At 45.6% G+C, this 22,359-nt stretch overlaps 1 protein-coding gene across 3 annotated transcripts in view; it reads right to left on the bottom strand.

Moving 5' to 3' along the window:
• CDKL4 (cyclin dependent kinase like 4) overlaps positions 1-22,359 on the bottom strand; it is a 52,666-nt gene that overhangs the window by 17,433 nt on the left and 12,874 nt on the right. For 2 of the 3 annotated variants that reach the window (XM_070069209.2, XM_002709908.6), the window contains 3 exons: positions 19,964-20,085; positions 12,759-12,831; positions 2,681-2,771 (listed from right to left, as the gene is read on the bottom strand). In XM_070069209.2, the coding sequence (XP_069925310.2) occupies positions 2,681-2,771; positions 12,759-12,831; positions 19,964-20,085 (286 nt within the window). Of the gene's footprint in view, positions 1-579; positions 870-2,680; positions 2,772-12,758; positions 12,832-19,963; positions 20,086-22,359 lie in introns of those variants that run through there. The other variant, XM_089326509.1, reaches the window with a different exon arrangement.

Raw genomic sequence — 22,359 nt, 5'->3', positions numbered from 1 at the left:
GAGAGAGAGAGAGAGAGAGAGAGAGAGAGCACTTTCATCCAGTGGTTCACTCCTCAAATGGCCACAATGTCTAGGGCTGGGCCAAGTCAATGCCAAGAGTCTGAAATTCCATCTGGGTCTCCCACATTGGTGGCAGGGGCCCAAGTACCTGGACCATCATCTGCCCACTTCCCAGGCACATTAGAAGGGAGCTGGACTGTAAGCAGAGCAGCTGGAACTCAAATCAGCATTCCCAGATGGGATGCTGGTGCTGAACCCACCCACTGCGCCACAACTCCGGCTCCCCAGCTGCACTCTTTTGCATGTAGATATATAGCAGGAGCTACACTTTTTATGTGGCTAAGTCTACTGAGTGGATATGAGCATTTTAGCACCTGCTGGGACCCCATCCTTCACTTTTCTTATTATAAAGATGACCAGTGATCCCAACAATAACCCAAATCAGTATTTAGGATGGCTTCAGCTGTAACCAGTGCCTGAGCTCCCATTCTGTGGAGGTTTTAGGCCATGCTAAAACCAGTGTCTGATATTACCACTTTTTTTTATAACAACACAGAAGTTATCATTACTGGAATTTCATTTTATTTTAAAGATGAACTTTATTTATTGGAAAGGCAGAGTTACAGAGAAAGAGGGAGAGACAGAGAGAGGTCTTCCACCTGCTGGTTCACTCCCCATGGGCCAGGCTAAAGCCAGGAGCCAGGACCTTCTTCTGGGTCTCCCACGTAGGTGCAGGGGCCCAAGCATGTGGGCCATTTTCTGCTGTTTTTCCAGGCACCTTAGCAGGGGCCTGGATTGGAAGTAGAGTAGCAAGGACTTGAACCGGCACTCATATGGGATGCTGGCACTCCAGGCGGCAGCTTTACCTGCTACAACACAACACCAGCTCCATTATCGGGATTTCTGAGGGTTCACCACTCAGAGACTTCTGGAGCGTTCATGCTATCAAAACTTCTGAGACAAATGATCCAAGTACTGAACTCAGTTCTAAGGTTCTTCATTCACAGAATGACCACAGGAAGACTCAGCAGGAGAGCAAGAATATCCATTCATGAAAAAATAAAACATAAATCCTTTCAACTGCTTGCCAGTCGATGAGGAAAAATCCCCTAAAGGACCATTTATGAGATAAGTTTTATATAGAATGTTTCTTCTGTGTTCTTAATGTAATGACAAATATATGTAGGATTTTTTTTTCATTTCCATTTGGTACCAAATTGGGTATTTTGGTAGTAGGAAATGAATTTCCAGGGAGGAAAAAAACCCCAATCTTTGACACTGCCTGTATCAGACGCGTGGGACTGAAAGACTGTTCACCGGCCAGGCGCTGCGGCTCACTAGGCTAATCCTCCGCTTGTGGTGCTGGCACACCGGGTTCTAGTCCCGGTCGGGGCGCCGGATTCTGTCCCGGTTGCCCCTCTTCCAGGCCAGCTCTCTGCTGTGGCCAGGGAGTGCAGTGGAGGATGGCCCAAGTGCTTGGGCCCTGCACCCCAGGGGGGACCAGGAGAAGCACCTGGCTCCTGGCTTCAGATGAGCGCAGTGTGCCGGCCGCAGCGGCCATTGGAGGGTGAACCAATGGTAAAGGAAAACCTTTCTCTCTCTCTCTCTCTCTCTCTCTCTCACTGTCCACTCTGCCTGTCCAAAAAAAAAAAAAAAAAAAAAAAGACTGTTCACCACCTCACTTCCTAAGCAGAGGGTTACTGCCCAGCCACCTTCCCTGTGTTCCCTGCATAGCTCAGGTTACACTGCACACAGAAGTGCTAGCTCTCCCTTTCCACTATCCCCTCCTAAACATTTTCTGGTACCACTAAAAATCCTGTCAGCGTCCATTCTGACGCATGCCTCTTATTTCATGATACGGACACACCACAGAACTGGGTTCATAATTCACAGAGAGTCTTCTGGCGTCTGTGGATTTCTCTTTTCAGCCACCTGGCACAGGGCCCAGTTATCATTAGGGTCCCATTCTTGTACTACACCTTGCACCGCAACCTCAGAGAGACGTCATCAGTTTTTGTTCTTGCCATTGTCCAGTCACCTGGGTGTGGGCTGTAGCAGCAGACTGACTGTGTACACGCCGACAGAGCAAGGTGTATGTGGCCAGTACACGGATTTGCTAGCTGCACAGGTCTAGACTCACGGGAAACCATTACTGGTCCCCATTTCCTTTCAGCCCCTCCCTGCCTGGGAAGGTTTCCTCTTTCTCAGCATGGTCTCTGCATCTTCTCCGTCATCTCTAGTTCACCCTTCTAGTCTCGTCAGCTCCATGAAGCTTTTGTCAGCCACTCTCACCCTCACGGACATGTCCCTCCAGGGAATCGGCTGCGTCTTCCCTTGAGTACTTTCCTCCTGCCAACTATCTTGTTTTATTCTCTCGTTTCTTGCACTTTGGATGGTAAGTGCATGGAGATCGGAAATGCATCTTGTAATTCTTCCCCACTCCTGTGGCGCACAGTACACAAAGGCGCCATCCAATAAATTCTAGAAGGGAGTGGGGTTGAAGTGCAAGTAATGCGCTGACTAAAAGTCTAAAGTGAGATTTTCCTGTCTGAATAACAACAACACAATACTTAGCAAACATTCAATATCTAAAGTAGGAATTTAAACTACGTCAGCTTATAATCGTCAGAATTGGATAAAGCTAATTTTTAAAAAAGAAAAGAAAAAGACTGCTACTCACTCAGAATTCGTGCAAACCCGAAGTCACAGATCTTGATTATTCCTTGCTTAGTGATTAGGATATTTTCAGGTTTTACATCTCTGTGAATACACTGTAAGACAACATCCGATTATTTTCCTGAGCCGTCAAAATGACAAAGAATTAAACGTTAACTACCTGCTTAAATGTTTGATAAACATGGCCTGTGAGATAAAAACAAATGAGCTTCATTTTTCTAAAAGAGCTTAAATTGGGAATTCACTTGTAAATCTTGTCATACCATAAGGAAAAAATACATCAAAATGTTACTATATTATTGAAGACACTTAAAACATTGTTGTACATGAAAATTGTGTCTGATTTTTTTATGGTGAGAAGGATCACACAATCATTTCTTTTGGTTTTCATTGGATCTTGTTTAAACGCTAAGAGATAAAACCCTAAATGAGATGGGACTCGCTGTGCCTGAATAAGAATTGCTGTCAATTAAGAATCAGGATTCAGGTGAAGTAACTACTGCAGATTGGAGAAGCTGGAGAAACATTTAAATGACAACAAAAGCCAAAATTCACTCCAATGAGAAGGGACCCTGTGACTCATCATCCCCATTGGGATACGGAGACGGAGCTCTGCTAATTGTGGGCCAGGATGACAGACTCAAGGCAGAACTGTGCTGGGTGGGCGGTCACCTGCTAGTCAGATTCCAGGCCCTCAGCAGCTGGGGGAGGGGGTGTATCACTCTGACTCCCCCAACAAGAGGCTAACCTGGCACCCTGGGATGGCCACACACTGGGGAGCAGAGCAGGACCCCCCTAGGAGAAACTCTCCTCACAGGCAAGCTCTGCTCTTGGCTTACTCATAACGAACTTGCAACCTGCTGCAGCATCGCAAGGACCCCGCCCCCAGCGGATGCTCCTGGCTGGACACAGGAGGGCAGAGCTGGCGGCACAGATGAAGGCAGGCTGAGTGTGCTCGTCCCAGGAATGGCTTTCCGAGAGCGCGGCTGCTACTGTGCAGACACAGCTTATGCCCTGCTCTGCAGGAGGCTATCTTTCCAGTTTATCTACACCCCCCCAAAGATAAAAATAATAGTCTCCTTCTACTGTTGACCCTCCCACAGAGCTCTGGCCTTTTGAAAGCACTTTCACATCCATTGTTTCATCCTTGCAACAGTCCTGGGGTTGCAGGAGGCCACTATCAGACCTATGGAGCAAGTGCCACTTCCAGTCATCAATCCCTCCCCTGCAAGTAGCCCTATCAAAACGACAATTCTGAAATAATTTGCTTTGGGGCCGGCGCCGTGGCTCACTTGGTGAATTCTCTGCCTTTGGCACCGGCATCCCATATGGGCGCCGGGTTCTAGTCCCGGTTGCTCCTCTTTCAGTCCAGCTCTCTGCTGTGGCCAGGGAGTGCAGTGGAGGATGGCCCAAGTGCTTGGGCCCTGCACCCATGTGGGAGACCAGGAGGAAGCACCTGGCTCTTGGCTTTAGATCGGTGCAGCGCCGGCTGTAGCAGCCATTTGGGGAGTGAACCAACAGAAGGAAGACCTTTCTCTCTGTCTCTCTCTCTCTCTCTCAGTGTCTATAACTCTACCTGTCAAAAAAATTAAAAAAAAAATTTCTTTGCTTCTATCAAAGCTATCAAGGAAGAAAACGGCTGAAAGCCTAAGTTCATTTTAGGCACTGGTATCAGAAGCCTGTGTCTATGTAGTGTCAATTACTGTCAACTCTTTCACAATGAGTATGAGCAGCAGTTAGAAGAAACATCTGGGGGCCGGGGCTGTGGCGCAGCAGGTTAATGCCCTGGCTTGAAGCGCCGGCATCCCATATGGACACCATTTCGAGAACCGGCTGCTCCACTTCTGATCTAGCTCTCTGCTGTGGCCTGGGATAGCAGTAGAAGATGGCCCAAGTCCTTGGGCCCCTGCACCTGCATGGGAGACCCAGAAGAAGCTCCTGGCTTCGGATTGGCACAGTTCTGGCTATTGCGGCCAATTTTTTTTTTTTTTTGGGGGGAGTGAACCATCGGATGGAAGACCTCTCTCTCTCTCTGCCTCTCCTCTCTCTGTGTAACTCTGACTTTCAAATAAATAAATATATCTTTAAAAAAAAGAAGAAACATCTGTAGGCCTCTTAAGAATCTTAAGGCCTTAAATATTAATTTTAAAAAAGTATAATTTGGGGCCAATGCTGTGGTTTAGTAGCCTAAGGCTCTGCCTACAATGCTGGCATCCCATATGGGCACCAGTTCAAGTACCAGCTGCTCCTCTTCTGATCCAGCTCTCTGCTTATGGCCTGAGTAGAGCAGTGGAAGATGGCCCAGGTGCTTGGGCCCCTGCACCCATGTGGGAAACCTGGCTCCTGGCTTCGAATCAGGTCAGCTCTGGCTGTTATGGACATTTGGGGAGTGAAGCAGTGGATAGAAGACCTTTTGTTTTATCTTTCCCTCTCTTTGTAACTCTGCCTCTCAAATAAATACATAAAATCATTTAAAAAAAGTATAATTAAAAAGATTATAATGCTTATAAGCAATACTTATAAGAATTGGCAATTCCATTAGAACAGGTTATGTTCTTCAAATGAGTTTGTATCAAATTCTAAAATTTCTAGATTTTGCATGGCATAACAAATAAATGGACATACATTGATATTTGTCAGTATATTTTTGGGTCTAATGCAAGTCCTTATGAAACCTACAGAACTTCTTTAGAACTAAAAATTATAAAGGCGAATGTAATATTGATATGTACCAAATAGGCACATTTGTTACTGTAGGTGAAGATAACGGAAGTTATTGATGAAGGCTAGAATAGTGTAGAACAAAAAAAGGGAATAAAAATAGTTGGAATTGGCCGGCGCCGCGGCTCACTAGGCTAATCCTCCGCCTAGCGGCGCCGGCACACCGGGTTCTAGTTCTGGTTGGGGCGCCGGATTCTGTCCCGGTTGCCCCTCTTCCAGGCCAGCTCTCTGCTGTGGCCAGGGCGTGCAGTGGAGGATGGCCCAGGTGCTTGGGCCCTGCACCCCATGGGAGACCAGGAAAAGCACCTGGCTCCTGGCTCCTGCCATCGGATCAGCGCGGTGCGCCAGCCGCAGCGCGCTGGCCGCGGCGGCCATTGGAGGGTGAACCAACGGCAAAGGAAGACCTTTCTCTCTGTCTCTCTCTCTCACTGTCCACTCTGCCTGTCAAAAAAAAAAAAAAAAATAGTTGGAATAGTAAGACTCAGAGCATGGGAGACCAACCATGCTTAGACACACAGCACTCATTTTCTCACTGGAAAACCACATGCAAAGCAACTCTGCAATGCTTATTTTACACCAAACAAGAAACATGCAAGTTGCAGTAAAGAAGAATATTAATAAAGTTGCGCTTCATACATAGCTACTGGCAAACACTGCTCAGTCTCACTTTTATTGGCTCTCAAACTGGCTTCAAGAAGAGGTATTTGTGGTATTTTAAATATGAGCTCCAACTTCAAGAATCATCCCTTACAACTTTCACATGAGAAATTGCTTTTTATATGCTCTGACTAAACAGTAAATAATTTTCTGGGGCCAGCACTGTGGCACAGCGGGTTAAGTTACCACCTGTGATGCCGGCATCTCATATGGGCATGGCTGCTCTGCTTCCGATCCAGCTCCCTGCAGCTGAAGATGGCCCAGGTACTCAGTTCCCTGCACTCATGAGGGAGACCTGGATGAAATTCCTGGCTCCTGGCTTCAGCCTGGCCCAGTCCTGCTCATTATGGTCATTTGGGGAGTGAACCAGTGGATAGAAGCTTTCTCTCTCTCTCTCGCTCTGTGACTCTGCCTTTCAAAAAAATTAAATAAACTTACCATGTTACAAAAATAGCTTTCTGTGATGTCAGAGGGTTGTTTTCTTTGCATTTGAGGGGTATACATGTACCCAGCAGCCAGAGAGAAGAGAGACCTGAGAATCATGGCGGGACGAGCAACACGGGGCTGATGGGTGTTGCAGCTTGACCCTCACAAATCTCAGACACCACTGAAGTTCTGCCTTTAGGGGGCAGACTTCTTTCTCTGATCATTCAACATCCATGGGTTCATTAAGCTGTTAAGTGGATCATGTTAGTTATTTCACTCTAGTGATCTCACAGAGAAAAAGCAAACAAAATGAGGACTATCTTCTGAAGTCCAGTGCTTCTCCAAATTTAATGTGCATATGGATCACCAGGAGATATTGTTCAAATGAACAATCTGACTCAGTAGACGTGGGTGGGCCCGAGATTCTAACAAGCTCCCAGTGTTCTCTATGAACAACACTTCGAGTAGCAAGGCCTTAATCCCTTACTGCTTTAACCTTCATTCACTGTCTTGAGTAGGATCAAGACTCTGCATAAAATAAGGCGCCCATGGTCTCCATAGGTTGCAAGATGTGAGTCTTCAGTGACCACTGAGACACATTCGTCTTTTCTGTTCTTTGAGAGTGTCATAAGGGTTCCATTAACCATGAGCAGAGTGGAGTGGATGTTGTAGCATTACAGTTGCTGCTTGGGATACCTGCATTCCATACCGGAGTGCTGGCTCAAGGGTTCAAGTCCTGGCTGCTCCACTTCCCATCCAGGTTCTTGCTAATGCATCCTGGGAGGCAACAGATGATGGTGTAAATGCTTGGGTCCCTGCCACCTACACAGGAGACCCAGATGGAATTCTGAAGTCAGGCCTAGGACTGGGGAGCTTCTGAGGAGTTAGCCAATGGATGGAAGACCACTCTCTCTCTTTGTGGCTTTACTTTTCAAGTAGATGAACATAAGCAAACTTTTTTATAGTTCACAAAAATATTTTAGAAAATACTATAGATTTTCATAAAGTTAATAGAGGTGACAATGAAAAGGTTTGCAAATACCACAGGTTTGCTTGGTTATTACTCAGTAGCTGATTGGACAGTCAAAAGAACATCCACCAAGACAATTCTTCTGAGCTTGTTTGGAATTGTATTAAATGTCACACACATGTGCAGTTACAGTGCCCCCCCCCGCAAAGGACCAGTGCAGAGCACTGACATCTCATCTCTGGCATACCTGCACATTAAAAGAAGCTTAAATATGTGTACAGAAATGAAGAAGTTTAGCTTGAAGCTTCCAGGGCTGGCGCTGTGGCACAGTGGGTTAAAGCCCTGGCCAGCAGTGCCAGCAGTTCCAGCATCCCAAATGGGCACCAGTTCCAGTCCTGGCTGCTCCTCTTCTGATCCAGCTCTCTGCAATGGCCTGAGAAAGCAGTGAAGATGGCCTAAGTGTTTGGGCCCCTGCACCTGCGTGGGAAACACGGAAAAACCTCCTGGCTCCTGGCTTTGGATCAGCTCAGCTTCGGCCACTGCGGCCATTTGGGGGGTGAAGAAGCAGATGGAAGACCTCTCTCTGTGGCTCTACCTCTCTCTGTAACTCTGCCTTTCAAATAAAATAAATCTTAAAACAACAACAACAACAACAAAACCCTGAGGCATCCACAAGTTGGTGTACCAGTAGTCTGTGTTATACTAACTTTCAATAGAAAAGACATTTGGTTGTATGCATATTTTTTAGATTGTAGTTTCATAAAATAATTCAAAACAGATCGTTACCTATTAAACGTGAATCATGTTTGCAGAACCCCTAAAGCGTCTTTGCAGGATACCCCTTTTCCTGAACAGAGAAATAAAGATGTCTAACAAAGAAGTTCCTAACAAATTCTAATAGTAGGAAGGACTTTTGACATAGCTTAAATGTATTATATATGCTAAAAATATCTTTCCCCCAGTTTTTGGCTTCTCTTTTTATGTTCTCAGTAGTATCTCTCAGTAAGCCAGAGTTACTGATTCAGCAAACTGAATGATATGTGTAGTTGGAGGTACTGGGGGTGTACCGCAAAGTGCATTAAAGTGTCAAGGTTTATCAGTATTTTCCTGCATGACTTATTCTTCTTATTTTAATTCCCAAGATCATATTCATCTAGATTCTAAATATTTTATAGGTTTTTTTTTTCCATATTTAAACCCTAATCCATTTAGAATAGCTGGGAAAATGAGGTCTAATTTATTCTTTTTTTTTTTTTTGATTCTTATTTTTCAGAGATGACCAGTTGTCAGCACCAATTTTTGAATTCATCCTTTCCCTACTGCCCTGTAGCAGCACCTTTTTTTTTTTTTTTAAGATTATTTTATTTATTTGAAAGAGTTACAGAGAAAGGCAGAGAGAGAGAGCGAGAGGTCTTCCATCTGCTGGTTCACTCCCCAGATGGCCACAACGGCCAGAGCTGCACCAATCCGAAGCCAGGAGCCAGGAGCTTTCCCTGGGTCTCCCATGTGGGTGCAGGGGCCCAAGGACTTGGGCCACCCTCCACTGCCCTCCCAGGCCACAACAGAGAGCTAGAGTGGAAGAGGAACAGCCAGGTCCTGAACCGGCGCCCATATGGGATGCCAGCGCTTCAAGCCAGGGTGTTAACCCTCTGTGCCACAACACCGGCCCCTAGCAGCACCTTTATCTTATGCTGTTTGCCAACATATATTTTACACTCATTTTCATTGACTTTCAGGAAATTTGCTGTATCAGCAAAAATCCCTGAAACCAAGTGGTGTCAGAAGTGCTGTGTTGGTAAGTGAAGTGTCAGTCACAGGTGGCTCTCCTGTGTGGCAGAGTGGTCAAGGCTCATTTGAAATGTGGTATACAACAGTACTACCCAGGGCATCCTGCCATCACCGTTCATGCTTCTCCCTTAAGTAAAACAAACTTACTGGCCATTCCACCTCAGTGTAGGCTAAGCTTGATATGGCAGATAATTTATTGATTGGCTACATGGAGACTGGGTCAATGACTCTTTTTTATCAGAACGCTTTTGCCACCCCGTGTCCCCGATGGGTTCCACTACTGACCATCCTTCACCACTCTGCTTGGTGGGACTGCGTGCATTCTTTCAGCTGTATTTCTGTGCCTCTGATAGGTGACATCTTGTGCTCGTCATGTGAAGGTTATAGTCTCCCTGCTCGCATTCCCCCAGCCTAAGTTTCTCCCATTTTAATTAGCCATAAAACTCTTTGAGCAGGGCTGGTGTTGCAGTACAGTGCATTATGTTATTGTAGCTCATGCTGCCGGCATCTCATACTGGGGTGCTCGCGTTTCTAATCTAGTTTCTTGCTAATGGGTCTGGTAGCCAGTGGTGGTGGCTCCAGTATCTGGGTTCCTGCCACCCACGTGGAAGACCTGGAAGGAATTTCTGGCTCCTGGCTTCTGCCTGACCTAGCTCTGGCTATTATGGGCATCTGGGTAATGAATTAGGAGATAGAAGTTCTGTCCCCACCCCCACCCCGAACAACAAAACTTTTGGAATCACATGTGAACTCTGATACTTCTATAGCAACTATCTCTGCAGAAAGCAATAGAGATATGGATTCAATTCAGCATCATGTTTACCAAGTATGTGACAGTCAATTTGCACCATGAAAAACAGGTTTATATATGCTGTGAACAATGTCCCTGAACATTATTAGGGGAAAAAAAGAAGCTTTTGGGGCTGGTGCTGTGCGTAGATGATAAAGCTGCTGCCTACAGTACCAGCATCCCACATGGGCCCTGGATCGTGAACTTGTGATCCAGCTCCCTGATATGGCCTGAGAAAGCAGCAGAAAATGGCCCACGTGCTGGGGCCCCTGCACCCATGTGGGAGACCCGGAAGAAGCTCCCGGCTTCAGATGGGCCCAGCTCTGGCCATTGTGGCCAGTTGGGAAGTGAATCAGTGGATGGAAGATCTTTCTCTCTCTCTGCTTCTACCTCTGCCTCTCTTGTAATTCTGCCTTTCAAATAAAAAAATAATTTTTTTCAAAGAAGTTTTTGATTTATTCTAACAAAAACTTTACTAACTTCCTTAAAACTCAATAAAGCTTTGCTTAAGGCCTGAAATGTAGTTTCATGATCTTGTACTTTCTTTTTCAGCAACCCTAGGCTATTATGGTAGACACCCTGCTGGCATCAAAACTGACCAGATGGCAGTCTGCATCCCTGCCTCGGCGCTGTTCCTGCCTAGCCACCAACTCAGAAGGTTTTGAGATAGTTTTTTTTTTTTTTTTTACAGGCAGAGTGGACAGTGAGAGAGAGAGACAGAGAGAAAGGTCTTCCTTTGCCATTGGTTCACCCTCCAATGGCCGCTGAGGCCAACGCGTTGCGGCCAGCACACTGCGCTGATCCAATGGCAGGAGCCAGGTGCTTCTCCTGGTCTCCCATGGGGTGCAGGGCCCAAGCACTTGGGCCATCCTCCACTGCACTCCCTGGCCACAGCAGAGAGCTGGCCTGGAAGAGGGGCAACCGGGACAGAATCCGGTGCCCCGACCGGGACTAGAACCCGGTGTGCCGGCGCCGCAAGGCGGAGGATTAGCCTAGTGAGCCGTGGCGGCGGCCAGTTTTGAGATAGTTTTTTAAAGCACCCAGGAGCCAACTTGAAGAAGCTCTCACTGGCCTAATTAATGGGACAATTTCAGCATCATAGGGAACAATGACTGCAAAGACCTGGAAACTTCCAGTACACAAAATTCATGTTTATAGTGATGTCCCTCCCTCCCCCAGTCCCTAGCAGTTCACTGGGGGAGGTTGCTGGCATGCAGCTCACCACCCCGAGTAGTGACAAATAAAGGAAATCATCACCCATTTATCTTATTCTATTTTACAGTCACCAGAGTCCAAGAGGGTAAGTTCTTTTCCATACAATTTCAACTAATAAATGCAGAAGGAATAATATAATTAGAAAATGGCTATCTTTTATCCTCATGAAATCCTGGATACAGACAATCATCATCACCGCATGCTAAAACCATCAGGCAACAAGGTGGACAGGGAAATGGATCATGGAGGGGATCGAACCAGTTATCTCTGGGGCCTACGAGTCAACTGTAACATGACCAAAAGTGGGACAACCAGCCAGTGGACGCCTCATGGTGCGACAAGAACACAGCACCACATATGAAGCACCGTCTGCAAACAACAAGTGGGAGTCGGAATATGATCATGTCTCTACATAACAACTTCCAGGAAACACAGGTGAAAGACCGAGTTGCATTACAGCTGGGAAGCACCCAGCCAATCACTTACAAGAGCCAGCAGCGTACAAAGTGTGGTTTTTGGGTCAGCAGCTTCAGCATCTGGAAATGTCAGAAATGCAGATTCCTGGGCCCTCCCTGACCTACTTATTAAATAAGAAACTCGGGCGTGGGGCGGGCAGGGGCTAGCAAGTGCCCAGTGATTCTGATGCATGCCCTGCCTGTGAATGCCTGCCTGCGGGCCAGACCAGATGGTTTTCTGGGCTTTGGATGGCCTGTGGGCCAGACGTTCCTCACCGCTGCAAAACACATGGAAAAGTAAAACATTGCTCCCTTCCCTGTGGGGCGGGGGAGACTGTGACGGAGTAACAGACTTAGGAGGCATAATTTAAAAAACCGAGTACCATGGTTTTGACCTGATCTCCTGAAAACTTACTTTAATTTAAAATAATCATGGCAATCATTAGTTCTATAGCAGGAGACATTAAGTTTACACCGACTTCTAATTCACAAAGAATTAGTAATTTGGTTCTTACAGAACCTGGAAAAGGGCCTTAAATAACGCACTTTCCCTCATATTCTGGAATTTTCTTTTGCTTTGCTACTCTGGTTCTTTATACCTCTTCACCCCCACACTCTGTCTTTAGTTCTCCCAGGAGAACCTCCAAGTTCTCTGGAAGAAAAGAGTCACCTTGGGGGCTGGGGCTGTGGCATAATGGGTTAAGCTCCTGTCTGTGGTGCCAGCATCTCATATGGGTGCTGGTTCAAGTCCTGGCTGCTCCACTTCCCACCCAGCTTCCTGCTAATGGTCCTGGGAAAGCAGTGGAGAACAGCCCAGGTGCATGGGCCCCTGCATCCACGTGGGAAACCTGGAAGAATCTCCTGGCTCCTGGCTTCAGCCTGGCCCAGCTAGGGCTGTTGTGGCCTTTGGGGAGTGAACCAGTGGATAGAAAATCTCTCTCTCTGGCTCTCCTTCTCTCTGTAACTCTGCTTTTCAAATAGATAAACAAATCTTTAAAAAAAAATAAATAAAAGAGTCACCACAAAGAAATTAATCAGCACCTTAGAAAACGTTACTTACGTTATGTTTATGGCAGAAATTAAGAGCCTGAAGTGTCTGCCACAGCACACTTTTGATCACTCCATCGGTAACGCTGTGGGGGAAGTAAAAAGGAGAATGAAAATTCCTGTAATAAAGCGCTAGGGGCAAGGGCTGGGAACTGCAGAGGAGTGGGGCGGGGCTTGTCGGGGTCAAAGAACACCAAGCAAAGGAGGGCCCTAGGTGTCTTTAAAAAGGTTTTAACGGGGCTGGCTGGTGTTGTGGTACAGCGGTTAAGCTGCTGCTTACAATGCTGGTAGCCCATATTGGAGTGTGGTTTGAGACCCAGCTGCTCCACTTCTGATCCAGTTCCCTGTTAATGCACCTGGGGAAGCAGCAGAAGATGGTCCAAGTCTTGGAGTACAGGACTCCAGGCTTCAATCTGGCCCAGCCATGGCTGTTGCTGCCATTTGGGGAGTGAATCAGGGGATGGACGATCTCTCTCCATGTTTCCTTCTCTGTCACTCGACCTCTTTTTTTTTTTTTTTTTAAGATTTATTTATTTGAAAGACAGAGTTACAGAGAGAGGTAGAGACACACAGAGAGGTCTTCCATCCGCTAGTTCACTCCCCAAATGATTTCAACGGCTGGAGCTCAGCCAGTCCAAAGTCAGGAGCTTCTTCTGGGTCTCCCACGCAGGTGCAGAACAAGGACTTGGGCCATTTTGTACTGCTTTCCCAGGCCACAACGGAGAACTGGATCGGAAGAGAAGCAGCCAGGACTAGAACCGGTGCTCATATGGGAAGCCAGTGCTTCAGCCCAGGGCTTTAACCCGCTGCATCACAGTGCTGGCCCCAGTCACTCAACCTCTTGAATAAATCATCTTTTTTAAAAGTTTTAACAGAGGGCCAATGCCATGGCTCACTAGGCTAATCCTTAGCCTGCGGCTCCAGCACCCCGGGTTCTAGTCCTGGTTGGGGTGCCAGATTCTGTCCCAGTTGCTCCTCTTCCAGTCCAGCTCTCTGCTGTGGCCCGGAAAGGCAGTGGAGGATGGCCCAAGTGCTTGGGCCCTGCACCCGCATGGGAGACCAGGAGGAAGCACCTGGCTCCTGGCTTCAGATCAGTGCAGCGCACCGGTCGTAGCAGCCATTTGGGGGGTGAGCCAACAGAAAAAGGAAGACCTTTCTCTCTCTCACTGTCTAACTCTGCCTGTCAAAAAAAAAAAAGATAAAAAAGTTTTAACAGAAATTGCTTTACTAACATCATTATAGCTATGTGATTTTCTTTCATAATTTGAATGTTTACAAATGTAAAATGATACATGCTTATCACAAAAACACAAACAAGTGAAAAGTGAGGAGTAAAAATCTTGCTACCCCAAAATAATCAGTCATTTATGGCAGCTGTACATTCAGGCATCTCTGTTTATTCTTTCTCTTTACTTTTTTTCTTTTTTAAAGAGTTATTTGAAAAGAAGAGTAACACAGAGAGACAGAAAGATATCTTCCATCTACTGGTTCTCTCCCTAATGGCTGCAATAGCTAGAGCTGGATCAGGCTGAAGCCAGGAGCCCAGAACTTTATCTGTGTCTCCTACATGGGTGCAGGGGCCCAAGTACTTGGGCCATCTTCTACTGCTTTCCCAGGCATTAGCAGGAATTGGATCAGACAGGAGCATGGTACTCAGACTGCTGCTCTGAAATGGGAAGCCAGCATCTCAGGTAGTGGCCTAACCTGCTGAGCTGAGCCATAATGCCAGCCCCTCTTCATTTACTTTTTACCCTTAAAATAAATGCATTCATATGGTTCTAAATTTTTCAAGTATAAAAAGTTAGCTCATGTAGTCTTCTGACACCTGCCTAACCACCCATTGATCCTCTGCAGTTTACCCTCTGAGTCTTTCTAAAATACACTTTTTTAAAGATTTATTTATTTATTTGAAAGGCAGAATTATAGAGAGGCAGAGAGAGAGACATCTTCCATCTGCTGGTTCATTCCCCAAATGGCCGCAATGGCTGGAGTTGTGCCAATCTCAAGCCAGGAGCCTGGAGCTTCTTCCGGGTCTTCCACGTGGGTACCGGGGCCCAAGGACCTGAGCCATCTTGCACTGCTTTCCCAGGCCACAGCAGAAAGCTGGATTGGAAATGGAACAGCCAGGACTCAAAGTGGCACCCATATGAGATGCTGGCACTGTAGGCAGCAGCTTTACCCGCTACACCACAGCGCAGTCTCCCTTTATGAAATATTTGATGCATACAGGAATGAATACTAACAGGGACACATGTATTTCAGTGGCTGTTGAGAATCTCATTATGTGGCTGTGTCTTAATTTACTTAGTCCTCATTGATGAGTAGCCAGGTTTCTAGAAACACTTCCATCAATATCTGTAATCATCCACCTTATTGCAGTTGTACAATTATTTCATTAAGATAAACTCAGAAGTGGGATTTTTAAAACTCAATGGTAGGTATATGTTATATTTTGATCCTGCAGTGATAAACGTGAGGTAGAGACTTTTTGCAGGGCAAAAGGTATAATTGGAAGAGGGTGGTTGAATTCACCTAGTTCATGTTCATGGTAAACACTCAAGCATGTGCTGGAGTTATTTTCTAACAGTTATGTACACCTGGTGTATAGGCAGGCTTGAGCAAACACCAGCCAGGGAGAATGAAGGTCCTGTAAGAATCGGAGGCTGTGAGCCTCATGTCCGGGCAGAATTGCCACGCTGTGTATTTTCCACTGGAGAACTGGGGACCTGGGAACTCTGCATCTGTCAGGAGAATTCTGCTTTATGTGACCATCTCTCCTAAGGTACAGCAGCTACATTCTCTCTAACTTCGCTGTTGGTGCTTTCCTATCCCTCCCATCTCTGTCCCATGACGATGCTTTCACATTTACACACTGCCAAACTGTCCTCTCTGGGGAAGGTTATACCCACTTACACTCCCACCTAACATCTGTGTGTCTAAGTCCCTAGCTCCTCACTGTCTTGCCAACATTTAGGTTTGCCAATCTGGTTAAAATAAAAAGATGTCTTGTTTTGGTTATTAGCTGTAATTCATTACTCTTCAGTGGTTATTAATTTCTACAAGACCACTGGACACCGTGGTTCTTCTCTTGTGTGCCACCATTCATTGTTTGACTGGGCTGTTCACTTGTTTCTTGACTTACAGAGGCTCTGATTTTATCAGGGTCTGTTACATATGCTGCAAACATTCCTCTCTGTGGGTTGTTTTCCAGCCCCCTCGACGGGGATGGGGCTGTTTGCGTATTTTCCAAGGGTTTCTTTTACTAAATGTCTACTATAAGGATTTTTTTAATTGCAAAAATTTGTAATTTTGTAATACTTCAAACATATCTCTCATTCATATTTGTACTTTGTCATTTTTGGATTTTAAATCATATATTTAGATCATTTTTGAACTTATACAGATGTAGCTGGTTTTACCATGGGACAGTCCATGAAGACTAAAGGCACAGCTACAATGAACAACCACGTGAGGCCGGACTGTATGCAGAGAAGCAGAAAGCACCGAGGGGAGGTATTTTTCTCAGAAAAGCTTCCTGATCTCGGATCACAATTATAGTGGCACACCCTTGACATCAGGGGTCTGGCACGACCCTTGACTTTGACTTTTCTAACTGTTGTAGAAGCACCCAATTCTCAATCCTGTCTCTCTTCCATGAGAGTGGACACTTAGCCTGGCAGTCAAGATGCCTGGCTCCCACACTGGACTGCCCGAGTTTGACTTCTGGCTTGGTTCCTGACTCCAGCTTCCAACTAAGGCAGGCCCTGGTGGGCAGTGGTGATGACTTCAGTAACTGGGATTCCGCCACCTACATGAGAGACCTGAATGTGATCTTGGCTCCTGGCTTCAGACCCAGCTCAGCCCTGGACCACTCCTACCCCTGTCCAGCCTTGGCTGTTGCAGGTATTTGGGGAGTGAGCCAGCGGATAGAAGTGTGCTCACTCTCTCTCTGACTCTTAAGAAAACAACACAAAAATCCCTTTACACTTGAAATGTCCATTTTCTGTACTGAATACTAACATAATTTTGCCCTTTCCTTTGTACCTAAAGCCCAACCTGAACCAACATTGTTTAAAATGTTTCTTTTTAATGCAAGAGGCAGAAAGAATAGTGTGACAGCAATTTGAGCACTTATGGGAGCTGACAGAGTTTGAATCCCAGCTGTTCTGCTTCCTGGATTTCAACCTTGGGCAAATTATTTAAGATCTCTGTACTTTCAATTTTCCTCACGTTTAAAACTGTGACTAGTGCTGGCCCTGTGGTGCAGCAGGCTAAGCTGCCGCTTGCGATGTCAGCATCCACACTGGAGAGCTGGCTCGAGTCCCGGCTGCTCTGCTTCTAATCCAGCTCCCCACCAAAGCAGCGGGGAAGAAGTGGGAGACCAGGATGGGGCTCCTGGCTCCTTGTTCCAGCCTGGCCCACCCCTGGCTGTTGCAGCCACGTGAGGAGTGAATCAGCAGATGGAAGACCTCTGTGTCTCCATCCCTTTCTCTTTGTTGCTCTGCCTTTTAAATAAATAATCTTTAAAAAAAAAAAAAGTAATCAACTCCACAAATATGCTTGGGTTTTATCACCCACAGAGGTTCAGGAGAAGAGGGCTTGCGATCAGATGAGGCCAGTAGATGGAGTTGAGACCTCTGTACAGCCACAAAAGGATAGCAACAGGCCCTGAGGGAAGAGAGAGCTGGGAGTGTGGGAAAACCATCACGGAGGCCAGCGTGGCTGAAGCCTGAGTGAAAAACGTGGACGCCTGGAGTAGGCTGAACCCTGGACGGCCTTATGGATCCAGATCTTGGTCAGGAATTAGGGTTTCACTCTAAATCTAAAGCCCTGGAAAGAATGAAGCAAGGAACTGACAAAACACGGAGAATGGATTTCTGGGGGCAATGTGGAGACGGGAAGGCTGGTTAGGAAAGTCATTCAACAACCCAGGTGAGAGCTGGTGACCCAGATTAGGATGATAGGGCTGGGAAGGCAGGGAAATGGATTTCGACCCTTAGGGGGACTGGCAGGGATGCAGCACACTGTCCTATCCATGCAGGATCGGAACGCTGGGTGGGATCTTAGACTACAGGTACAGGGGATTAAATACTGACACTGAGAAACACTAAAGGAATGATGAAGGCCTTAAAACAGAAACAAGGCATCCCAGTTCAAGACTGAAGAATAACACAGTCAAGCAATTCAGACTGGACTGCTCACAGATGCTCTGGGGGTGTTAACTACATCTTGAACGTTGGAGTGGCCTGGGCACTCCTCCCAGATTGTCCATCTAGCCAACTTCTCCCCATTTCAAAGGTTTAGCCCAAATGTCACCTTCTCTGTAGAATCTTCCCTGATTCCCCAGGGCCAACAGAAGTTGGAGCTTACATTCTAGGGCACATGGAAAAAACAAATCATTAAAAAGTTAAGGAGGGGGACCGGCACTGTGGCACAGCGGGTTAATGCCCTTGCCTGAAGCGCCAGCATCCCATATGGGTGCCAGTTCAAGACCTGACTGCTCCACTTCCCATCCAGCTCTCTGCTATGGCCTGGGAAAGCAGTAGAAGATGGCCCAAGTCCTTGCGTCCCTGCACCCATGTGGGAGACCAGGAAGAAGCTCCTGGCTTCGGATTGGCGCAGCTCCGGCCATTGTGGCCACCTGGAAACTGAACCATTGGATAGAAAACCTCTCTCTCTCTCTCTGCCTCTCTTCTCTCTCTGTAACTCTGACTTGCAAATAAATAAATAAATCTTCTAAAAAAAAAAAAGGTAGAGAACAGTGAATGTTCTCTCTCTCCCATTAATCAAATAAATTAAATAAATTTAAAATAAGGTACTATTTCTCATCTATTAAATTTGGACAGATTTTTTATAAAACCAATATACCCAGTATTATCAACAATCAAGGAATCAGACCCTCTCATTCATGGCTAGAGATAGTATAGTTAGGAGGGAAATTTGGCAATATATATCAACAATTTTTAAACTGTTTTCATCATTTGACTAAGAAATTCCATTTAGAGGGGCTGGTGTTGCAGTAGGCTAAGCCTCCGCCTATGGTACCCGCATCCCATATGGGTGCCAGTTCAAACCCCAGCTGCTCCACTTTCGATCCAACTCCTTGCTGATGGCCTGGGAAAGTAGTGGAAGATGGCCCAAGTGCTTGGGGTGCCCCTCTGCACCTTCATGGAAGACCTGGAAGAAGCTCCTGGCTCCTGGCTTCAGAAAGGCCCAGTTCTGGCTGTTGTGGTCATTTGGGAAGTGGACTAGCACATGGAGAACCTCTTCTCTGTCTCTCCCTCTCCCATTCTCAGTAATTCTGCCTCTCAAATAAATAAATAAATTCCACTCAGAGAAATGTATAATAAGAAAACAATCAGATAGGGGTAAAAAACTATACATAAGAGTGTTCAACACACCATACTATATTTTAACAAAAAAAGTACCTAATCTTCCAATAGTAAAAATTTGGTTATGTACATGTTAGTTTATCTATACAATGGTGCAATATGCATATAGCCCATTCAAAAGTGTGCTGTTAAAAAGACTAACATCCCAGGTAAATATTCATGAATGGAATACGAATACAACAGAATGCTAAGTAAAACTGAAAACTTTGAATGCCGCTTATTTTCTAATGGATGTATGTATGCATGTTACTTTTAAAGAAAAACTTAATATGAAGACAGTTAGATGGTATATTAATTCATATTCCAACTTTATCATGAGCCAGCAGGGGTTTGCACGTTGACTTGGGGGATGAGGGTGGGTGTGTTTGGCTATATTAATGTATAAACTAGTTTACAAATTAACACACATTTAATACTGTGCTCACCATGCTTTTTTTTTTTTTTAATAATCAGGAAAGGACACTGAATTTATCAACATTTCAAATTTTATCAGTTGTGTGTACTTTTTTATCCTTTAATTTATTAGTGAATTATACAACTACATTTCCTAATGTCAAAGCAGGGGTCATTCCTTGAGCTTTCATAATCCAGTATGTCAGCCTCAAAAAGCACGGTGATGTATATTTGTGATACATTTGTCTTTCCACTTATATTTCTTCTAGGTTAGTATCTGTTCTCCCTTTGAGCACATCCTGAGTTCAGAGATGGGTAGCTATCTGGGTAGACAATGCGAATGGCTGTGCATTTGAAATTTGCCATAGAGAATTCTACTATGTAATGAAACGGAGAACTGGCCACACAGATCTTAAGTTTCTCGAAAACTTACCCATTTGGGTTTCTTTCCAGCTCATTTAAAAGTGTGTGATCACAGTATTCAAAAACTAAATGCATTTTCCTTTTCCTCCTGAACACCTCAATGAGGTTCACAAGGTTTTGGTGTTTTAATTGCTGCAAAGGAATTGAAATACAAGGTTTAATGATCTGTTTCCAGTAACAGTTCCTCCCCACGCTTTTCACAACTTCAAGACCTTGCTGTGTGCATCTCTTGTGTATAATTTGATTACACTCAGAAGAGAAACTGCTCTTAGTAAGTCATAGACAGAGTTTTCATCTAATGCAGCCATAATTGATGGTAATGAAAGTGCCTGAATATCTCTGATGACAGCAAATAGAATATACACGTTACAATACAACCACTGAGATCAAACATACTGTGAGCATTTTATGTAAACGCTAAATATCCAATTTATAAAATAACCTGAATAAAAAATTGAAGCAGGAGCTGGTATTATGGTGCAGTGGGTTAAGCTGCCACCTGCATATGGGTGCAGGTTTGAGTCCTGGCTGCTCCACTTCTAATCCAGCCCCCTGGTAATGCACCTGGGAAAGCAGCAGAATTTGGCCCAAATGACTGGGCCTCTACACCCTTGTGGGAGATTCAGATGGAGTTCCCGGATCCTGGCTTCTGCCTGGCCCAGCCCCAGTTGTTTGGGCCATTTGGTGAGTGAACCAGCGGATGGAAGACCTCTCTCTGTCTCTTCCTTTCTCTCTCTTATTTATTAAATAAATTTTAATAAAAAACCCTCAGGAAATGGAATTATTGAGAAAAAGATTATGAAAATAATCAATACCCAATTAGCTTACATGCTGCCAAGAATTTACTATAAATGTCAGCTGGGTTTATTTCTTTCATTTTACAGGTTTGTTTTTTGTTTTTGGTCAGCTAGATTTAGACTCAGTCTGGATTCTGGTGTTGGCTCTAAGCAATATGGGAAAATGGGATTAAGGGATAAGTTTATAGAGCTGGTACTGTGGCTCAGTGGATTAAACTGTGGCCCACAGTGCTGGCATCCCATGTGGGCACTGGCTCAAGTCCCACTGCTCCACTTCTGATCCAGCTCCCTGCTGATGTGCTTGGGAAAGTAGCATAAGGCGGATCAAGTGTGTGGGCCCCTGCACCCACATGGGAGACACAGAAGAAGCTCTTGGCTCCTGGCTTCAGCCTGGCCCAGCCCTGGTCGTTGTGACCATCTGAGGAAGTGAACCAGAGGATGGAACGTCTCTGTCTCTCCTTCTTTTGAATTTTGCCTTTCAAATAAATAAATATAAATATAAATTTATATAGATGCAAACAATTTTTGAAATCCATGAAGAGCTTTCTCATAATGTGTATTTCCATGAACTTTTTGAAGACCCTGCACACTAACTCACAACTTTCAAATATGATTAAACTACTTATTCTAAGAAGTTTCCTCGGCTGGCACCGCAGCTCACTAGGCTAATCCTCTGCCTGCAGCGCCGGCACCCCGGGTTCTAGTCCTGGTTGGGGTGCCAGATTCTGTCCCAGTTGCCCCTCTTCCAGTCCAGCTCTCTGCTGTGGCCCGGGAAGGCAGTGGAGGATGGCCCAAGTGCTTGGACCCTGCACCCGCATGGGAGACCAGGAGGAAGCACCTGGCTCCTGGCTTCAGATCAGCGCAGCACCAGCCGTAGCGGCCATTTGGGGGGTGAACCATCAGAAGGAAGACCTTTCTCTCTATCTCTCTCTCTCTCTAACTCTGCCTGTCAAAAAAAAAAAAAGTCTCCTCAGAAAGCTTGTGCTTTTAACCTTACTGTATTTTCAGCTCAGAATTTTGATTCTGTTGTTCTTTCTTGTGTGTGTGTGTGTGTGTGTGTTTTAAAGATTTTATTTATTTATTTGAGAAGCAGAGTTACAGACTGAGAGAAGGAGATTCAAACGGAAAGGACTTCCATCTGCTGATTCACTCCCCACATGGCCGCAAAGGCCAGAGCTAGGCGGATCCAAACCCAGGAGCTTCTTTGAGGTCTCCCATGTAAGCACAGGGGCCCAAGCACTGGGGCCATCTTCCACTCCTTTCCCATGAGCATTAGTAGGGAGCTGGATCAGAAGTGGAGCAGCTGGGACTCAAACCTGCGCCCATATGGGATGCTGGCATTGCAGGTGGAGGCTTAGTCTACTCTGCCACAGTGCTGTCCCCAAAGTGTAGATGCTTTATGTGTTAAATTATATTCCCAGACTGAAGCAGTGCACAAGGCAGCCTCTGTTTAGTATTGAAGCCAAAGGGAAAACATTGATTAAGTCAGATAATCCGCCTCTACTGTGACTATATAATTTATCACCCAAACCAGCATAACATAAAAACCAGAACTGTCCCAACAAACTGCACACATGGTCACCCTGCCTGTAACTAGGGAGACCATATT

This window comes from Oryctolagus cuniculus, chromosome 2 (assembly GCF_051225735.1).
Source record: "Oryctolagus cuniculus isolate XC-2025 breed Fujian yellow rabbit chromosome 2, ASM5122573v1, whole genome shotgun sequence".
Classification (NCBI taxonomy): Eukaryota; Metazoa; Chordata; class Mammalia; order Lagomorpha; family Leporidae; genus Oryctolagus; species Oryctolagus cuniculus.
The sequence above is the reverse complement of the archived record's forward strand: the minus strand, read 5'-3'. Positions and strand labels throughout refer to the sequence as shown.